We start from the raw sequence: 19,894 nt of genomic DNA, 5'->3' as shown, positions 1-19,894 counted from the left end.
ACAAAAAGTGCAATTCAAATCAATATCGCTTTTAAATTTCACAAAGTAATGTTTAACTGGGTAAATTTTATAATTTTGAAAGATACCACTTTAACTAAATATTGATTAGGTGTAAGCCAAACCTTTTCCCACACAATATTCTCTGTCAGTTGATTCCAGTATGAGTAAATATAAGGCAAAGACACATTGTTTCTTTGAAATAACGCTCTTATGGATCTGTTTTGTGAGTTAGGGGAAAAACAAATATTACCTACATAAGAACTTACTATAGTAGGTGGGGACCATTGTTGAATATTTAGACTTTTCTGATGTCTAAACATCATACAGATTTCAGGAGATATACTTAAAAAACTTTTGCATATTCCCCTGGTGTCACAGGAATCTTATGATGTGCCAAAAACTCACTGTAAGTGAAAAGAAAACCATTTAAATTAAATAACTGAATCACCAATATGATGCCATAATCAAACCAATATTTCAAAAACAATGATTTACGTTTATATAATATATCCTTATTATTCCATACAATAGCCTACAATTAATTATGTGGTGAAAAGTTGTGCTTGAAAATCAAGGAGCATGATAAAGAGGTTTGACTGGTATTTTGTCAATAGTTACAATTAAGAAGAAAATGTACATTACCAACGTTAGAAATCATATTGGAAGGGATAAAGTTCAAAATGGAGTAAGGATTTCTAACAACCTGACTAAGCCAATTCACTTTAAATGTATTATTTAACGTTTCAAAATCCAAAAAATGTAGGCCACCACTTTCATATGAATTTGTAATATTTGTTTTCTTTATGTAATGTTTTTTGTTTTTCCATATAAATTCAAATAGTATTTTATCAATCTCTTTTACAATTTTTTTTGCTAAGATGCAAAGCCACTGCTGCGTAAGTCAGTCTGGAAATATCCTCAGCTTTTGTAAATAGAACTCGTCCCCTTAAAGGAAGATCTCGCAAGCCATTGATTTAATTTCCTTTTTGTTTGTTTTTTCAACAATAGGCCTATGACTGAAATTTAGTAAACAGCTTTTGTGCTGATCTTTAGTAATGACTATTCCCAAATAATGGAACCTAATTTTTTAAGGTATAAGAAGCTTCAGAACATTCCTTGATGGCCATAAGCTCACATTTAGCCAAATTTAAGTTTAGATGCCCTTGAAAATCCGCAGATTAATTCAGTAGCCACAGAAATTTGGTTTTCGTTTTGAATGAAGAGTGTGTCATCAGCTAATTAGGTTATTTTTATTTCTCAATCAGCGATAGTAAGACCTTTCATTGGACTTGACTTAATATGAGAAGAAAGAAGCTGATTTACTAATAAGAAGAGGTATGGGGAGACAGGACACCCCTGCCTAATTTATCTAATATTGAATATAGGGAAACTACCATAGTAACTTTATAGAACATTTACCATTACAGAGGGTTTTAATTACTGCAGATTCTTTTTTTTATTTTATTTTTTACAAAAAAAAAAAATTCTTAAGCGTGTTGAAAATGAACTGATGCTCTACAGAGTCGAACGCTTTATAAAAGTCTAAGAATAGTAGCCTATAAATCCATTATCACTAATCAGTTCTGAGTAGTCCACCACATCCAAAACTAATCTTATATTATTCATTATATGTCGATTTTTAATGAATCCAGATTGTGATTAATCAATTACAGAATCCAAAACAGTTTTCAATCCCCAAGCAAAAATTAGGGCCAACAAACAGACTTGACAGGTTGGATGACGAATGTTTGACGAGTGTTGGAGGCGGGGCTTCTACCGAGGACGATGTTGCTGCGCTCATGGCTCCCAGACCGCGTATCCCAGTGCAATACTAAATAACTTCAATGAAAGGAAAACCATAGCCTCTGTTTATGGCAGAGAAGTGCATTTTTAAAACATAATTATATATTTCAATTTTTAGCTTTTTAAATCTCCCTTATATGCGAGCGAGCTATGGATGTGCAGGTTGCAAAACACTGCAGCGTCAAGTCTGCAGCGAAACCGCAGAGTGCATCTGAATGCGGGGTAGAAAACGCACCAAAGAAGAAATCCCGGACGAGAAGAGGCAGAAGAGGGAAGAGACGGAGGGGCAAGAAGGCCAACGAGCCTCCGCCGTTTCTCCCACCGGAGGTAAAGTAACGTTAGATGTCGGATCATGCTAACATTAGCCAGCGGAGATGATTCCTACTGTACGTGCGGTGTATCAATAAACACAATATCAGACAGAATCTGGTGTGTAACATAAGCCTGTTCTACATGATCGGGAATCAGGATTTATAACTGCAAATGTGCTTAGATGCTGGCGAAGTACTGATATTTTAAATGCACAAAATTGGTAACTCTCGCCAAAATATCGTACAGTTATTGATGCTACTGTAAATTCATAATAAAATAATATTAGAGCAATTTTAAGTGTAAGAAGTTTTCTCTGTGTGTTTTGTTGTTACATTTTGTTTGCCTTTTGATGACAGGTTGGCTAGTAAATACTAGTTTACCACAAAAGGCCAAATTGTACACTTTTTAGGTAAAAACTTATATATTATAATAATAATTATGTTAGATAATAGTTTATCAAATCTATTTCCCCAAACTATTAAAATGTATAAATATTAAAGCGCTCTTTGTGTTAATGCAGTTTCAAATAAATACATTTCATGCAGTTATTATTTATTTTGTGGGGTTTTTTCAGCCAGTAAAAAAAAAAGTTATGTGCAAGAACTGATTTTTGCAAGAATGTATTTATATTTTTATTTAATTGATTGCCCCCCCCCCCCCTCCAAATATTTTCATGTTTTTAGGCTGAAGAGGGGAACATTGAATACAAGGTATGCAAACCCTACAATCAATCACAATCTGATTAAGTGAAATTGAAGTTATTGATAATTTTTATCATCCCAGTTCATCAAATCCTGTCTTTTTTCACCCAGTTGAAGCTGGTAAACCCCACGCAGTATCGCTTTGAGCACTTGGCCACGCAGTTGAAATGGCGACTGCAGGAGGGCCGGGGGGAGGCGGTGTATCAGATTGGGGTGGAGGATAATGGTCTGTTGGTTGGACTTACAGAAGAAGATATGAAAGCATCACTTAAGACTCTTCGCAGAATGGCCGAAAAGTATGTTTTATTTTGATTGGTTTTATTTTAAGAATATTTATTTTAATTTTAAATATTTATGGTTTCATTATTTAATAGCTTTTCTTTAAATCGGTGGTTGATTAGGATTTCACTTTTCTAACTTCAGTTAGTGTGTAATTTTGCTGTTAGCATAAACAACATCTGCAATGTTACAACGCTCAAAGTTCAAAGCAAATGGAGATATTTTCTTTTCAAGAAATTGCTTTTTAAGGACTACAACAAATGGCTGGTAGGGATTACAATGAGCTTCTTCACGGGTTAGTGACAAAACTAACCCTAAAATTTACATAAACCGGGAACACGATTTTTAGATTATCATGACAGAATATGCTAATCAATGACTAGAAGATAACTACACATAAGCAACAAATTCATCAACTATCCATTCAGAAACGTCCTGTTACATTGTCACTTCTTCTTGAGTCTCTCCATCATTGTCTGACTCCAGTTTCAAAATAAAAGGCTAAAAGTTTTTGAAAATTTCATTGCATGTCTGTGTGAGGTAAAAGGACAGAAGCTGTTGTAGCTCTGCGCCCAGTGCCGGGAGCAGCAGCTCATTTGCGGTGCGTTTTTTGCTCACCCTCAAAAAGTGACAATTTTAACATGCTATATAAAAATATCTGTGGGCTAAAACTTCACATACACACTCTGGGGACATCAAAGACTTATTTTACTTATTGTCTAAAGGGCATTATACCACTCCTTTAAACTCACAAACCCCCCTGGTATTTCATCACAAACTCCAGTCTGGGAAACCCTGACATAATGTAATATTTAATGCCCTTCATGTTGTTGATAACAAAGAATGTAAATTTTTTTCTTAATCTTTGTATTTTTGTGTCAATATTTCGCAAACGCGCTTGAAGCACTTGACCAATCACAACACACTGGGCCAGCCGACCAATCAAAGAGCACTGCACTTTCTGAAAGAGGGGCTTCATTGAGACAGGAACTAAACAGAGTGTTACTGACAGACTGTGAAGAGAGGTGCCGCAAAAATGTCAAATACGTGAAAAATCATGTGTTTTTTAAAGCTGCATTACGTAACTTTTTTGGGTTACAGCAAGTACGTAACCAGCCATTGTTCAAAACTATCTGCTTGCCTTAGCTCGATTCAAAACGGTAAGCTTGTAATAAACATTTTTAACTCCAGTGGTATTGGTGGATTTCCGCGGGAAATTCGAGCATGTCTTTGCGTCATTACGTCACATCTGTACACATAAAGAGTCTCGGCTAGTAGGCTATATTGTGTGTGAAGATGTTGGAGGTGGAGATTGATAGCCTTTTCTCACTGCACTTGATATAAACTTATCAATTTGATGGCGGATCCAGAAAGTTTCAAATGACAATCACCAGTGACAACTGGAGATTCACCCTTTGTAAACTGCAAAAGACTTCGGAGTGGCTACAAAAAAAAAGAGGCTGCAACCGGCCGATGGGAAAACAAGGATAATATCGGAAGGGCATTAAATGTAGTCATGCAATGCTGATGTTATTAACATTAACAATTTTAGAACAAAGTATAATTTGCACGGTTTGACGTGATATGATAAGCGTTAGATTTAATCAGCGCGATTTACTGCAATGCTTTTTTTCCCCTTAGTTGGTTAGAACAAAAGTGGATGTTACTTACTTGTTCAGATGTCATTTTCCGTTGAAAATTCTTATGTTGGTCATACTTCCAAAAAGTAGAATCTGTGACTCTGAATGCCAGTATCCACACCGACACGCTGACTGACAGCCGCACATTCTCCTCAAAACATTGGATTCATCTGCGCTGTGCCGTGCCGAGGCACAATCAATGTAACGTTGATAATTCTGTCAATAACTGCAATTGCAGATTTCGAACAGTGATGGCTACAAAGAGGAAAACTCCGGACTGCAGCCTTAGGAGGCCTGCAGCCTGGCCTCTTTAGTTATTGAATGTCAGCGTGTTAGAAATGACTTAAAAGCGTGTTGTGATGATGTCTAAGACTCTGTGACTCTGCACAGGGTTGGAGCTGATATCACGCTTCTGAGAGAGAGGGAGGTGGACTGCGACAGAGCTCGACGGAAAATCGCTGAAGTTCTTGTGAGGAAAGTTCCAGATGACCAGCAGGTTAGCTTGTGATGCGCCTCAATTCGTTTCCATTTAATTTCCATTGTAAATTGTGGTTGTTGTAATTTTAGTCATATATTTAAAAAATGTCACTCGCACATACAATGACCTGGATTTCCCGAATACACCTGTTTTATAATGAAGCATTTTACTAAAAACAGAAAAGTTTTCATTTTGCGTTTTTCACGTATAGGAGACAGCATTGTCAAAACTATCCTCGTTCACACGGATCCGGGACAATGAATAAAAACGCTGTATTATTCATGCCAGGCCAGTTGATGGCGATGTCACTTTGTAAAGAAACATTTCATGCCTTTAGACTGAACCAAGCGTGCCGCACTAGTCCTGAAAAGTGAAGCCAAAGCGTCTCGATCGCCCCCAGGTGGTCCCAGTATAAGTCATAAACCACGCCTCCGCATGAAGTCTAATGGACGTGAGAGGCAAGCTAAACAATCAAATTACACTTCGAATACATTTTTTCCAAAGAAAAAACTTTTTTTGCCAACCTCTGGAACTGCATTGCTTGGCGGAGGAATAAATGTTTTATAACATATTTTTTGTTGCTGGTGTTTATTTTATGAATAAAATAAATAATAAAAGTAATAATTTTATGGAGTAACCGTTTTATAAAAACAATAAGCCCCTTGAAGCTGTGTTTTACAGTGAATTTAGAACAGCTAAGGTGCGTTGTTAGGCACGACACGGAGCGGAGTTCACTGTAAATCATGGCTTCGTGGGGCTTATTGCTTTACTTTATCACGCTAATGTAAGTTTAAGTGTTAGTTTTTTTAAATTAAGTTTGGTCTTAGTTATTTATTTGATGCTATAAAAACGGGAATGTGACGTCATGATTGACGGCTGTGATTGACAGCTTCTCTGAGCGAAGTGGTCACTGAGGCACCAACAGACTTTTTTTGGGATTTTCTGGAGGAGATTGGAGCTTCAACTTAAATTTCTACATGTCCATAACTGTTTATTTCACACGGACACGAGTTGCTCTGTTTACATGGAGATGATGGTATCGTTTTCAACAACGTGCACTTTAAAACCCGTTTTAAAAAGTTTGCATTTTCAGGCCCCCAAAACTCCATTGTCGCGTAAATGAACCACCAAAACGCATAAAAAGTTTTCAGTTTTTAGCTGAAATGTGAAATGGCTCCTAATAATGTATTATGCATTATCAAATCGGTGTGTGTAGTTCCTGGATCTTCGTGTGGCGGTTCTGGGTAACGTGGACTCAGGGAAGTCAACTCTGCTGGGAGTGTTGACTCAAGGCGAGCTGGATAACGGACGTGGAAGGGCGAGACTCAACCTCTTTAGACACCTGCACGAGATCCAGACCGGACGCACATCCAGCATCAGTTTTGAAATCCTTGGCTTCAACAGCAAAGGAGAGGTGAGACAAATATTTAAAACCCACAAGTACACTTTCATTTCTGGTGCGTTTTTTCCAGTAGAACATTAAACGGGATTTAAATCAACTACCTCCTACTTGCCATCTTATACGCATGAGGGTTTGAGATATAATTTGCATCGTTTTAGGTTGTAAACTACAGTGACTCCCGTACAGCGGAGGAGATCTGTGAGAGCTCTTCTAAGATGATCACGTTTATTGATCTGGCTGGTCATTATAAGTACTTGAAGACCACAATATTTGGCTTGACAAGCTACTGTCCAGATTTTGCCATGCTGGTGGTGGGAGCCAATACTGGCATTGGTTAGTATTTATGCATATATATTTATATTGATTTAGAAGTTTTGAAATAGGTTTAAGAACATGTTTAATGAATACGCCATAATATGTGGAACCAAACTATGAATTATTTACAATAAATTAAATTAAATATAGTTGTTTATTATTCTCATGCTGTAAAATTCACTCAGCTGGCACAACTAGGGAGCACCTGGGTTTGGCGATGGCGCTGAAGGTGCCCATATTCATTGTGGTGAGTAAAGTGGACCTCTGTGGGAAAAGCACAGTGGAGAAAACAGTCCGTCAGCTGGAGCGAGTGCTCAAACAGCCCGGCTGCAACAAGGTCCCCATGGTGGTGGCCAACCCTGATGATGCCGTCACTGCGGCACAGCAGTTCGCACAATCCTCCAGGTACATGTGTGTGTGTGTGTGAGAAGAGAGAGGTTACTATAGTAACACGTTTATTGCTGAAGTCCACTTATAAATGTAAGACTTGAGAAATTAGATAAATGCTAGGCAGTCTACTTGAGGAACGACCATTCCCTGATGAGACAAAGGACCTTTCTGGTAATACTGGACATAAACATTTGAACTCTCTCTTGTGAAACCGGCGCCATCATTCGAGACGCAAGTCTCACCTAAGCAATCCGAATCTACATCTTTTTCCCTTGACCCTCATTCCCCCGTTCCCTCTTTCTATCATGCTGAGATCACCTGAAATTCCCCTAAGAATCTATATAGTTTAATGTGAATAATTATCATTCAGTATTACACATGTTTAGTATCATTTGAAATGTCTCAGTGTGACTGGTACAAAGGTATCATGCCCAAAGAAGTAAACCAAAAGGTAATGGTATTAAAGAGTTTAGAGATAATTCGCACACAGAGGAGGGTGTGTCTTCCAGGCAAATGGCCTCCTGCTCTCAAAGGTGTAACCTCTGAATGCAAATTCTCATTGTTAGCAAATGTTTCCATGTGAAAAGAAGGTCTGGCTATATAATGAAATGCACCAGGAGGCTCGGCGCGATTCTGTAACCCAGGTTAGCCCGTGATGCGAAGTGTAAGCAAAACACTTCGCATCATGTGTTTTATAATGTAAAGGTAATGAATCTTCTCTCTTTATTCCTGAGAATTTGATGTTTGTATCTATTATTTTTTAACTGATTATCCAATTTGAGTTGATAATCCAATAAATTATCCATTTACCTGACATAATAAATTGTAAACATTTGACTTTATTCTAATCGACTGACCACTTTCCACCTTCTCTCTGAGCCTTACCATTGTACAGGCTGTTTTTAGTACTGTACCTTTAAGATTTAAATATGTAAAAATTAGTACCTTACAATTTACCCTATCACAGTTGTTCAATTTGTGTAGGTGTATCTGTGTGTGTGTGTGTGCGTGTGTGTGTGTGTGTGTGTGTGTGTGTGTGTGTGTAATGACGTATCTCTCTCCCCACAGTGTGACGCCCATCTTCACCATCTCCAGTGTATCTGGGGAGAATCTGGACCTTTTGAAGGTCTTTTTCAACATTCTTCCTCCTCTGAGCAACAGCAAAGAGCAAGAGGAGCTCATGCAGCAGCTCACAGAGTTCCAGGTACACTCACACTCTAACCAACACGCACATGTTGTCTGAACTCTAGATGCCACTTTCATGTCAAATTGATGTGTTCTTACAGGTGGATGAGATTTACAGTGTTCCTGACGTAGGGACAGTGGTTGGTGGAACACTTTACAGGTCAGTCCACATCTGTTGTGTTAATCTTGTCTGTTTGATGGTTTAATTACTGTGTAACAGGCACCTAGCAATGCACTAGCAACTGTTCAGAACACTTTAGGAAACCATAGCAACACCTTAGCAACCACATAACAACACCCTAGCAACCACTCTGAACAATGTATATACAATATAGCAATGTTTTAGCATAGTAGCAACTGCTTAATTGGCACCCACACATCAATGCCCTAGCAATCATTCAGAACACCCTAGCAACCATTCAGAACACCTTAGAAACCCCAAGGAATGCCTTAGCAACCAACTAGAACACACTTGCAACCAATTATCAATGTCCTTTCAACCACTCATAACACTTTAGCAATGCCATAGCTTTGTAGCAACTGCTTAGCCTTAGCAACACCTTAGCAAACACCCGGAACACTCTTGCAACCATCTTATGCCTGTCTTACAATCACCCAGAACACCCTAGTAATTGCTTAACAATGCTCTAGCAACAACTCTTAAACCCTAGCAACCGAATGGTAACACCATTGGAACCACTAAAAAGAGGTTATCTGCTAACTAGCAATGTTTTGGCATTGTAGCAATACCCACATATCAATGGCCTAGCAGCCATTCTGAAGACTATAGTAAACCCCTAGCACCCTAGGGGATTACTATCTAATGGGTTGCAACATCTTTGCAACCCATTAGAACACTCTATTAACCACATAGTAATATCTTTGCAACTACTTTAGAACACATTACTCTAATCACATTTGCAATCACTCATAACACTCTTGTAACTGTCATTTAACTCTCTCACAACTACCCAGAACACCATTGCAACTGCTAAGCAACACCCTAGCAGCCATTAAGAACCTTATCTACTGCCTAACAATGTTTTAGCATTGTAGCAACTGCTTTGTACTTACATTTCAATGCCCTAGCACCAAAACACATATACAACAGCTTAGCAACCACTCAAAACACTACCCAAAACGGCTGCTTAGCGACACCCTAGCAACCACTCAGAACAACTTTCTACTGCCTAACAATGTTTTACCATTGTAGCATGTGTTTGCACCTACATTTCATTGCCCTAGCACTAAAACTCATTTGCAACACCCCAGCAACAGTCATATAACTTTCTCAACACCACCCAGAACACTCTATCAACTGCTTAACAACACCTTAGCAACCTCTCTGAACATCTTTTCAACTGCTTAACATCACTCTAGCAACCTCCAAGAATACCCTAGCCACAACAGAGCTTCAAAACTTAACCTATAATCTGTAAACATTGAATATGTCTTCCTATATTATTTAAACACCATAATGGTGTGATCACATTTGCAACATTTTGCAGCAAAATAGTCCCATTGTCTGTTGTCCATAGTGTAGTGAAGTGTGAAGCACAGCTAAGCACAGATAAGTCACATTCAAACCAAGCAGCTTTCTGTTGGTTGACACAGTAAATCCTTGTGACCAACTTGAACCTGTTGCATGAGGAAATCTTTCTCCCTCATGCGAAATCTCAGATCGCATGGATTCCTATTGAAATGCAAATTAGCAAAAATCTGCCATATGGCAGGCAATTTCACCGCAACTTAAGGCCTATATAACATTCGCACTTCAAGGCTTTTTCAAGCCAATCAATATTTGATTTGTCTTGACAAATTTCCTCTTCTAGTTAATTGACTTTCCATTCACACGCAGTGGTGTGTGTCGTGAAGGGGACCGGCTGGTTGTTGGTCCCACGGATGATGGGAGGTTCCTGAGGTTGAAGGTGTGCAGTATTCACAGGAATCGCTCCGGCTGCCGCGTGCTGAGAGCCGGACAGGCTGCCACGCTTGCGCTTGGGAATTTTGATCGCTCTTTACTAAGAAAGGTCTGATCTCAAAAAGAGGTTACACAGTCATATCTTTATGACGTCTTTCACTACGATGGTCTTTTTTAAAGAGTGTTTATGTTTTTAGGGCATGGTTATGGTGAGTCCTAAAATGAACCCTACAATTTGCTGGCAGTTTGAGGCTGCCATTGTCCTCCTGTTCCACGCCAAGACTTTCCGCCGTGGTTTCCAGGTCACGGTGCATGTGGGGAACGTGAGGCAGACCGCCACAGTGGAGTGCCTCCTTGGGAAGGTGTGGATTGTTTGCTTCCTGACATTAAAGCAGGGATGGGTAACATCCGTCCCGGAGTGCCGCTGTCCTACAGAGTTTAGCTCCAACCCTGATAAAAAAAACTCACCTGCCTGTAGACTTACAAGAGATGGTCTTATTAATGGGAGATAGGAAAGTCCTTGGCTCTACCATTGGAGAAAGCGTAATGGCTAACTTGGATCACGTGTGTCTAATCACATTACAGCCTTGACGTCATTGAATTTCGTTGAGAGTTGTGCGACAAGTGCGCCGGAATGGTCAACGAACTGTGTTCCGGCACCTCAGATAAATCAATAAATAAATAGATTAATTAATATCAATAATAGCGCGATGATAGGCTATTGTTAAAAAAAATGCGTGAAATGGACTCACGGTGGTTGAGCGCGGTAAAGTTAGTTTTAGGTTTGATATTCGCCGAACATTTGATTTCCCTTGCCACTGTTCGATGAGGGTCGGCACGGCAGTCAATCAGATATAGTCTAAGATATCAATAGCAGGATTAGTTTTAACATTATTTAACCATTGTTTATCGACATGAAATATTCATTCAAAATCACGTGCGTTAATGCTGCATATTTGTACCTGAGAATGCTTTGACGCGTTCCCACAGCGCATGATAGGGAACGTCTGCCAATTCCACGAACTGCGGTAAACATAGCCTATAATTTGTATTATTTAATATTAGCCTAACATTAACATTTAAAAACAGACGTCTTCATTTTCCAAAGCTTGTAGAAGGTTCCTATTGGCAATACTGACTTAGGCTACAGCTTTCCTGGTAGCCTTGAGGAAACTAAATTGTCTCAGAAAATAATTAATAAAACATATAAATATCAGGTTAGCCTATGTTTACTTTCTTCACTGACACCTCGAAAATGAAAAGACTATCAGTCAAAGTTCAGCTTTAGGAGGGGAAGAAATAGGGCAGGATAAGGAGACTGAGAGAAAAAGAAAGATGGAGATGAGGAGAGAGCAGGTATTGACAAATAATCTAATGCCCACAGACGTGGTTTTAAAGCTACTTCTTATCCATTTTTTTGGCCTTCAAAAGTCTTAGATTGCACATATGTAGATCAGAGAAATCCAAATGTTTGAAATAGAATTTTTTTACATTTGAATTTACATTGTGAAAAACATGCTTGGGTTCCTTATTGTGGTGTTCAGCAATTTTAACATAGTATCTTCATCATATCAGTGTAGTAGATGGACCAAAATAAAACCATTAAAATATCAAGTAAATAAGTATTGTGATACTTGGTGCAACAGTGACACTCTTGTCCCAAAAAGTATTGCTATACAGTGATACTCAATATGTTGTCCTATGGTGAGTCATTACAAACACGTTGAAGATTAGCTGATGGGCTGTCGATTCATTAATTTATAAGCCGTTTTTCCACAAAAGCAGCTTATTCAGAGTAGTGAAGCCTCCATTAAAAAAAATGCTGCCTCTGGACTCCTTCCCTTCGTTAGTAGGCTTTTTTTTTTAGCAAACCTTGCAGGCTTTTAATCCTGAAACATTAATTAGCTTGTTTCGGTGTGTTTGATTAGGGTTGGAGCTAAACTCTGCAAGACATCGCCACTCCAGGACCAACATTGCCCATTCCTGTGTTAAAGGCTGTATGTACATTAACCACATACATTTGAAAACAGCGTTTTCGTTTCAAAATGCTCTCCTTCCATACAAACGTTTTTTAAGCATTTTCCAAAAGTTTCTCATTCACACTAAAACGTCTGAAAATGCTAAATTCACCTTACTGCGCATGCGTAAAACCTTATAAGATGATACAGATGTAACAGACATACCGGTAATAAAGGTCTCATGCTATTCTTCTGGCGGGATCATTTTATTTAGTAAAATATCTCACCATTCACTGATACATCTATGTCGAACTCACTCACCATTATATGTTTGGTCTAAAACGCAACTGCCTTCATGTTTTGCCGCAGGACTGCAACTGCTAGTAAATTTTCTGTCATCTTTGCAGGACTGCGGTATGAAGAGTGTACAAAGTAACATCTTTAGCAACAGTGTGAAAGTGCACATAGTAGCACATAACCAGCTGAATCTATCGGTTCAATATGTCACATGACTAAACATGCGTCATCGGTTTCAAACACCTCCGTTTCAATAGTCCACACTACAACACGGAAACAGCTTTTTCAAAAAGCTCAGTTTTCGTGAGACAAAAACGCTATCTCGGTGTAGGCAGAAGGCCACAACGGAGTGAAAAAGATGCATTTTCAAACGAAAACTTATGATTGTGGACAAGGCTAAAGGAATCATGTCTTTACAAACCGGGTTCTTCTGTGGAACACAAACAGTGTTCTGAAGAGTGTTGCTCTGTTTGCTTATCGTCACATATACATGTGTTTGTTTGTCTTCTAGGAGGAGCTGCGGACAGGCGAGAGAGCCGTAGTGTGTTTCAGATTCTTGAAGCACCCCGAGTACTTGCGCGTGGGAGCCAAACTGCTCTTCAGAGAGGGGGTGACCAAAGGCATAGGACACGTGACGCACCTCCTTCCTTCCACCCAGAACCACGTGCCTGATCAGAACCGCAACCAGAACCACAGTTAGACATGGCGGGAGTGAGACCATACGTCAAAAGAGGACACTTTCTGTACTTGCATCCCCTAGTTTTATCACACACCTTTCATTTCCAAGCAGATTTGCCTGTGTGTAAATGCTCTTCATTCCTGTGACATTTGGAGGGTTGTGGTACAGCGATTTAACGATTAGGGTTATGTCTGCTGGGTGTAATGGTGCTTGGAAACCTCTCCTATTTTTGCACACGTGCGTTTCACGCCTTTAAAGCTGGCTGACCTTGAGGAAAGCATGTGGGATTTCCAGTCGCTAAGTTGGGTATCTGGAGCAGATTTCTGCAGGAAATCCTCCTGCCTGCAGACTGCATTATAGATAAGAAAACAATCGTAGTAGGTCTTAGAAAAGTAGTTTTTTTCAGCGGTAGCATTACTTCTGATCCTCAGTAGTTTTAAATATGTACAGTAAATCTGGTGCACACACCTCGGATTTGCTAGTTCTAAGGGTGCTTTCACACTGGCAGTTTAGTTCGAAATGGTGCACGGTTCACATGAAAAAGAATCTGGGTCCGCAACTGGCCCTGTCCCAAATAACACCTAAACACTCGCGGCCTTCCTACGAGTTCGCACTTTCGTGACATAATGCGAATGTCAGGAAGAAGTCTGCTTCAGAGCTTGTGAAGTGTGCCATTTCCCAGACATGTTGGCCCAGATCTGGGCCACATCTGGTACATCTGGTGGATTCAACGTGTACCAGATGTGGGCCGGATCTGGGGCGACACTATGTTGCTGTCTGGTTTGGGACAGGGCCCAAGACTACCTGAAGGAGGTGGTCTGAGTTCAATTGCACTCGAACTGTGGCACGATTCACGTGAATGAAAACAAACAAATAATATATGGATATATTTAGTTAAATAGAACACATGTAAGGGATGTTAGTGTTGAAGATTTACCTTGAATACAAGTAAGCCTGCAATGTAATCGCGCATAGCGAGCGCAATCAAGGCGGGAAATGAATGGAAAACCGCTGTCTCTAAAGATTCAGGTTGCAAGCAGCAGAAAGGCAACTTTCATGCGACACACATACAGTAAACCCAAGTGTTGTTTACTCTGCTGCACCTAAATAGCATCAAATAAAAAACACAATATATTGACCACGTTCTGTTTTCTATCATGCGGTGTGCATGTTTGTGTTTGCATCATGTTTGCATGATGTAAGGTGAACGCAAATGCACCAGTGTTCGATAGAATCAAGTCAAGTGTGAAACCAGACCAGTGCAGCGGGAGGCATCGGGAACAATCGCACTCGGACCGCAGCAAACGTGCGAAAGCCCCCTTAGGTTGGCCTTAAGCCCAAACTATACTTCAGTTTTGATTTAAACCCACTGGCAGTGTGTGCGCTATTTCTGTTCAGAGGTTTTGACCAATAAAAAAGTTGTTTGTCAGGTATCTCTTAACACCCACACACAAGTGCTCATCAGCACAGGTGTCTAATGATTTGTTGTTACAGTTGGACAATAAAACTGAAACACCTGTTTTTAGACCACAATAATTTATTAGTATGGTGTTGGCCCTCCTTTTGCGGTAAATACAGCATCAGTTCATCTTAGGAATGACAGATACAAGTCCTTCACAGTGACCAGAGGGATTTTGATCCATTCCTCTTCCAGAACAGTGACAGGTCACTGAGAAATGTTTTCTGACTTGCTCCTCCAAAATACACCAACGTGGCTCAAGCATATTTATTATGACTGTGCAGACCATGGGAGAAGTTCAACTTCACTTTCATGTTCATCAAACCATTCTGTCACAAGTCTTGCTGTGTATTGGTGCATTATCATGCTGATACACACGACACCCCCTTTAGGGTACAATGTTTGAACCATTAGGAGCACATGGTCCTCCAGAACGGTTCATTAGTCTTTGGAAGTGACGTGTCCATCAAGTGGTCGGGAATGCAATGATTTAGCAGCTTAAAACACCACTGATCCACCCCGTGCTTTTCAAAAAAATCAAGCTGCACACGTACAGTGAACGTAATGTAAATTTCGTAATTAGCAAAGTAAAAACCATGTATACTTGGGCTTTAATCTGAGCTCTCACTGTATGCGTTTCATGGTCCTTTATGGTTGTTGCTTTTCAGACTGTACAATATTGTAGCAAAGAGTTTGGTTGTCCTGTTTCCTACTTGTAGGAGCAGTTGTGATGATGTGGCAGAACTTTGTCGGAGGCTAAGATTTGTCAGAAAGGCGACTAGTAATGATTCCCAAAAATTGTCTTGAATGGAAGAATTGTGGCCCCAGTGCGACGTATGTCGTGGTCACAATGAAAACAAGGTTGTAACGGACAAAAGTACAGTCCATTTGATATGTTGTAACAAACTTAACGTGATAACGAAACAAAATGCACTGATTTAAAAAATGCCAATTTAATGAATCGAACAATTCACAAATGGTTACATGAACAATTTACATCGATTTTGTTTGCGTTTCATGAATAAATGACCACAGCCTTGTTATTGTTCACGTAATTTAGTTTCTTTTCAGTGCGTTTGTTGGTGTGATGGGATTTCGCCCTCATCTTCAGGACAGAGGAGTTAACTGAAAGGGAATTTTTGGAGCTCTGGGGCCTCATTTATAACTGTTGCGTACACACAAAACAGGCACCGAAAGAGGCGTACGCCACTTCCCACGCATAATTTGTGATTTATAAAACCAAACTTGACGGGATAACTCTGCTTACTGCAAACCCTGACCCATGCATACAAACGTTTTGGGGATGGAGCAGTTCGGCGACACCGATGGTGAGCTGGAGTTAAATGTCTTTTTTAAATGTCTAATTATAATAGCAGATTGTCTGAGAAAATAGTTTCATGCAAATAATACTCAACAAGGTCTATCTGTTTCCATTCAAAATATAAATCAATTAAAAAATACTATTTGGCCAGTGGAAAAGATTGAGAAAAACTTTTTCTGAAATGTATTTTACACTATTTGATTTATTTATTCAAAAACAAGGCAAGGATAGGCTACTAAATGGTTTTAATAATGTAATGTGACGGCACATCCCTATTTCACATTTTCCTAATGTCTTGTACCGTTAAACATGTTATCACGTGGATGAATAATCATATGCAAATGATATGCAGATGAGGATATGCATAGTAAAACTAGGCGGTTTAAGCTCCATATATGGTTATTTCGGGGAGGAGACGCATGTGCGCGCAATCTTCCGCTGACTGGGATTTATAAAGTGAATTCTGCGCAGGTTCTGGCGTACGCACGGTTTTATAAGTCTGAGTATTTTTTTGCGTACGCCATTTTTGGCTTTCGGGCGCACGTACACGTTTAGTAAGGATCTTACGCAGTTTTATAAATGAGACCCCTGGTGCTGTAAGACCAGTGAGGCATGACTGGGATTTTATAATCCTGATCACATTGTGCCTAATCATACATTTATCTTCACTGATATGACTCCAAAAACTAATTTGTGCATATTGCATATAAGCGAGGTTTAGGTAATTTCGGACGGCTTATAGGCAGGGCCATCCTTAGGGCGGAGCAACTGGTGCCACCATGCTTGGGACGGCCCTGCGTAGAGGGTTAACTGAAATCTTTAGGCAGATTTGTGTGATCGCATTCGTCGTGAGCATGTACAGGAACCCAGATAACGATTGTGTTTTGCGTCTCGTTCACCTGTGCAGTCCTTCTTGATATACAGTGCAATTATTAAAACATTGAATGTATTGATCATAGATATGAGTTACCATTTAAAGTTACTAAACTAAAAATGTGACCGCTAATGTATAAAAGCTCATTTCATTCAACAATTTTGAATATTTGGCATCAATCATGATACTTAAGCAGAATGCAAGTGTAATTCACCCGTAAAAAAACATTCTTGCATAGATTTTCACACGAACGATGTCAAGAATGGTTTTTACGACCATTTTACAAAGACATTTTTCTGCTTGTGTTTCATAAATGAGGCCCAATTTCTTTCACAAATCCAGCTATTGGTCAACAGTGCATGTTGTGCTTGCATAAATAATAATTAATATTGTCTGATGTGCAGCTGGTTGGCTTTATTATGTTTGGGATGTATCTTCCTTTCATGTACTTCTGAAAAAAAGCCTTCAAACCTGAAATCTAACCTGAAATAGCTTTGCTATTAGTTCCTATGTAATAAAGAATTAATGTTTTATTGTGGAAATCCTTTGTTGTTTGTTATTACTTAATTTTATTAAATGCATGGAATAGTTTGTCATGGAAATTACAGCTTCAAAACTAGTAAAGCTCTTATCAGCATACCAATATAGATGAATTTGAATCAATTGTGAATAAAACATTCCTATAGAAACCAAGTGGGGAAAAAGCCAAAAAAAACATCAAATCAAAAGTTTTGACAAGTTTTATTATGATAAATGAAAGCTGTCTTTGCGCAATAAATTGTTAATTGTTCACAGAACACACTGTTGTGGCGTAGCAGCAAGCACCATAAGAGGTTTATGTAACATGGCATTATGAACAAACAAAAAGAACAAAAAAATTATATAAAATCTTTTTTTACCTTCAAAAGATGAATGCTTTCTGTTTTGCACTTTGTGAAACAAATCAGCATTTGTGAATACAGAAAATTTCAGATGGAAAATTACCACTAAATCTGACATCCTTCATATGTGATATAATACTCAGATGACTATTAATGCATCTGTACCATTCATACATTCTTCATTCTTCCTTCACTTAACTATACATGCTTGAAATGTGCATCTAAGTCTACCTGTTCTACCAAAGCTTTTAACCTTACAAACATGTATAACATACCAACATGACACTATTCATATCTTTTCACAATGTAAATGTGATGCGTTCATCTTCGAAACTTGCTCTGCAGAACTAAGCGACTGTTGAAATGATGCCTCTCTGGAAACGTCAGGCACGTCAGTGCTGATTTGGACATTTTTACGCAAGGCTTCTCTGTCTGGGCTTGATTCTGGGGTACAGCTACAGAGCAAAAACAAATATAAGCAATGTATCAATCATTAAAAAAAAAAAAAGGATATCAGAGATAAGGAAAAAGCTTATAAATAATCTAGTTCAGAATGTGTCAAGTTCGTAGAAATATAATCTTTGTATTTGTATTGGTATTAATACATTTTTGAAAGACATTAACACTATTTTATGACTCTTCAAAGTGTCAAGAAGTGTAACTATCAAGTAAAAAAGTGCTGAAATATTCTTTATACAATCGTAATTTACGCAAAAATACTTCCTGGGTGTTTGGTACACCCTACTGACTGTGGTTTGAAGATTTGGCAGACAAGTTTTTCAAATGAGCATCATATCATTGATCCAGATGTATGCAATTGCAAAAAATAAAGGCATTTCAGTAGCACTTTATTTTACAGTCCTGTTCCCCATGTACATACTATGTACTTTTTATAGTAATTACAATAACTGGGTAAACCTGAACCTACTGGGAAGTCCCCCTGTAGTCAATAATTTTATCCCTTAAAACTCATCTTTGATCACCAAAATTACATATACAAATGATTATTTCTTGAAAAAAATGTTTTATTCATGCCTTAAAATAGCTTGAATGTAACTCTACACGCTTGCCTCATTAAGTATACGCGCTTTAAGTAAAGTATTGCACTTTAAAAACAGCTCATAGATTTATAAACTACATTAAAAGCTTGATTTTCACCACAGGGGGACTTTAAACCTAACCTTAACCCATGGAGTTACCTTATATTACCCAGTACTTTCATGGTTAAGTACACACAAGTGCACCTACTGCAAAAATAAAGTGCAACCGGCATTTCCTTACCCCGAGAAGATTGCGAGGTATGTAGCCCTCATTGTCGGCACATCTTGCCCACCACCACTCTGTTTCTTCACTGTCCTCTCTTCGTAGGACGGTCAGGCAGTCTCCTTCATTAAAGGACAACTCATCTGGGCCCTCAGCATCATAGTCCCACAGGGCATAAACTACACCCCTGTTCATGATGCCCATCTTCTCCTGCACACCTGTGGAAAAACACCTCAATGCTTCAGATTTATTGTGAAACTCCACCGGTTGAATTACAAAAAGTCCTATTTTTCGTACTGTTTCATAATTTGAGGACTGGTGTCTCACCATAGAGAAACTGAGAGCATTGGGCATATCCTTCTTCCATCTCCTCGCACTTGTCTGCCGCCGTCTGCATGTCGCTGTAGGTCGTGGCGTATACGGCAGCTCCCGATTCCACCAGGAACTTACACACTTGCACGTTATTACAAGAAGCAGCGCAGTGCAGTGGAGTCCTAACAGAAAGAAAGATGTTTCGATTAGTTGCATTAAAACTCTGGGCAGAATGACCCTGTGCTTATAAATGTTTTCCACTCACCATCCATCGCTGTCCGCGGCATTCGCGTTCACTCCAAACTGCACCAGGAACTTTACGATTTCTGTGTGTCCAGCGCACACAGAATTGTGCAGAGCAGTGATGCCCTCGTCATTGGGCAAACTTGGATCGTCCACCTGGATATGACATACAGACATAAAC

General features: G+C 39.1%; 2 protein-coding genes across 8 annotated transcripts in view; one reads left to right on the top strand and one right to left on the bottom strand.

Moving 5' to 3' along the window:
- The first annotated feature begins 1,730 nt into the window (after window positions 1–1,730).
- On the top strand, window positions 1,731–17,556 carry gtpbp2b (GTP binding protein 2b). 2 transcript variants are annotated; one of them, XM_077226860.1, is made up of 12 exons: window positions 1,731–2,130; window positions 2,799–2,825; window positions 2,928–3,112; window positions 5,126–5,231; window positions 6,430–6,627; window positions 6,774–6,948; window positions 7,116–7,335; window positions 8,389–8,524; window positions 8,607–8,665; window positions 10,364–10,535; window positions 10,624–10,788; window positions 13,193–17,556. In XM_077226860.1, the coding sequence occupies exons 1-12, from the start codon at window positions 1,954–1,956 to the stop codon at window positions 13,379–13,381; spliced, it is 1,809 nt and encodes a 602-aa protein (XP_077082975.1). In that variant the 5' UTR covers window positions 1,731–1,953; the 3' UTR covers window positions 13,382–17,556. The 2 variants fall into 2 exon arrangements, with proteins under 2 accessions (XP_077082975.1, XP_077082976.1); XM_077226861.1 differs by lacking the exon at window positions 2,799–2,825 and having other exon boundaries at window positions 1,758–2,130.
- A 182-nt stretch (window positions 17,557–17,738) lies between these two features.
- tp53bp2b (tumor protein p53 binding protein, 2b) overlaps window positions 17,739–19,894 on the bottom strand; it is a 41,694-nt gene continuing 39,538 nt past the window's right edge. For all 6 annotated transcript variants that reach the window (XM_077226821.1, XM_077226819.1, XM_077226817.1 and 3 more), the window contains exons 15-18: window positions 19,736–19,869; window positions 19,486–19,652; window positions 19,177–19,376; window positions 17,739–18,350 (exon numbers count right to left, since the gene is read on the bottom strand). In XM_077226821.1, coding sequence (XP_077082936.1) covers window positions 18,309–18,350; window positions 19,177–19,376; window positions 19,486–19,652; window positions 19,736–19,869 — 543 coding nt within the window. In that variant the 3' untranslated portion in view covers window positions 17,739–18,308. The remainder of the gene's footprint in view (window positions 18,351–19,176; window positions 19,377–19,485; window positions 19,653–19,735; window positions 19,870–19,894) is intronic.

This window comes from Siphateles boraxobius, unplaced genomic scaffold (genome assembly GCF_051911475.1).
Source record: "Siphateles boraxobius isolate OS27281-9 unplaced genomic scaffold, OSU_SipBor_1 13, whole genome shotgun sequence".
In the NCBI taxonomy this organism is placed as follows: Eukaryota; Metazoa; Chordata; class Actinopteri; order Cypriniformes; family Leuciscidae; genus Siphateles; species Siphateles boraxobius.
Note: the sequence above shows the minus strand (reverse complement) of the source record. Positions and strands in the feature narration are given on the sequence as shown.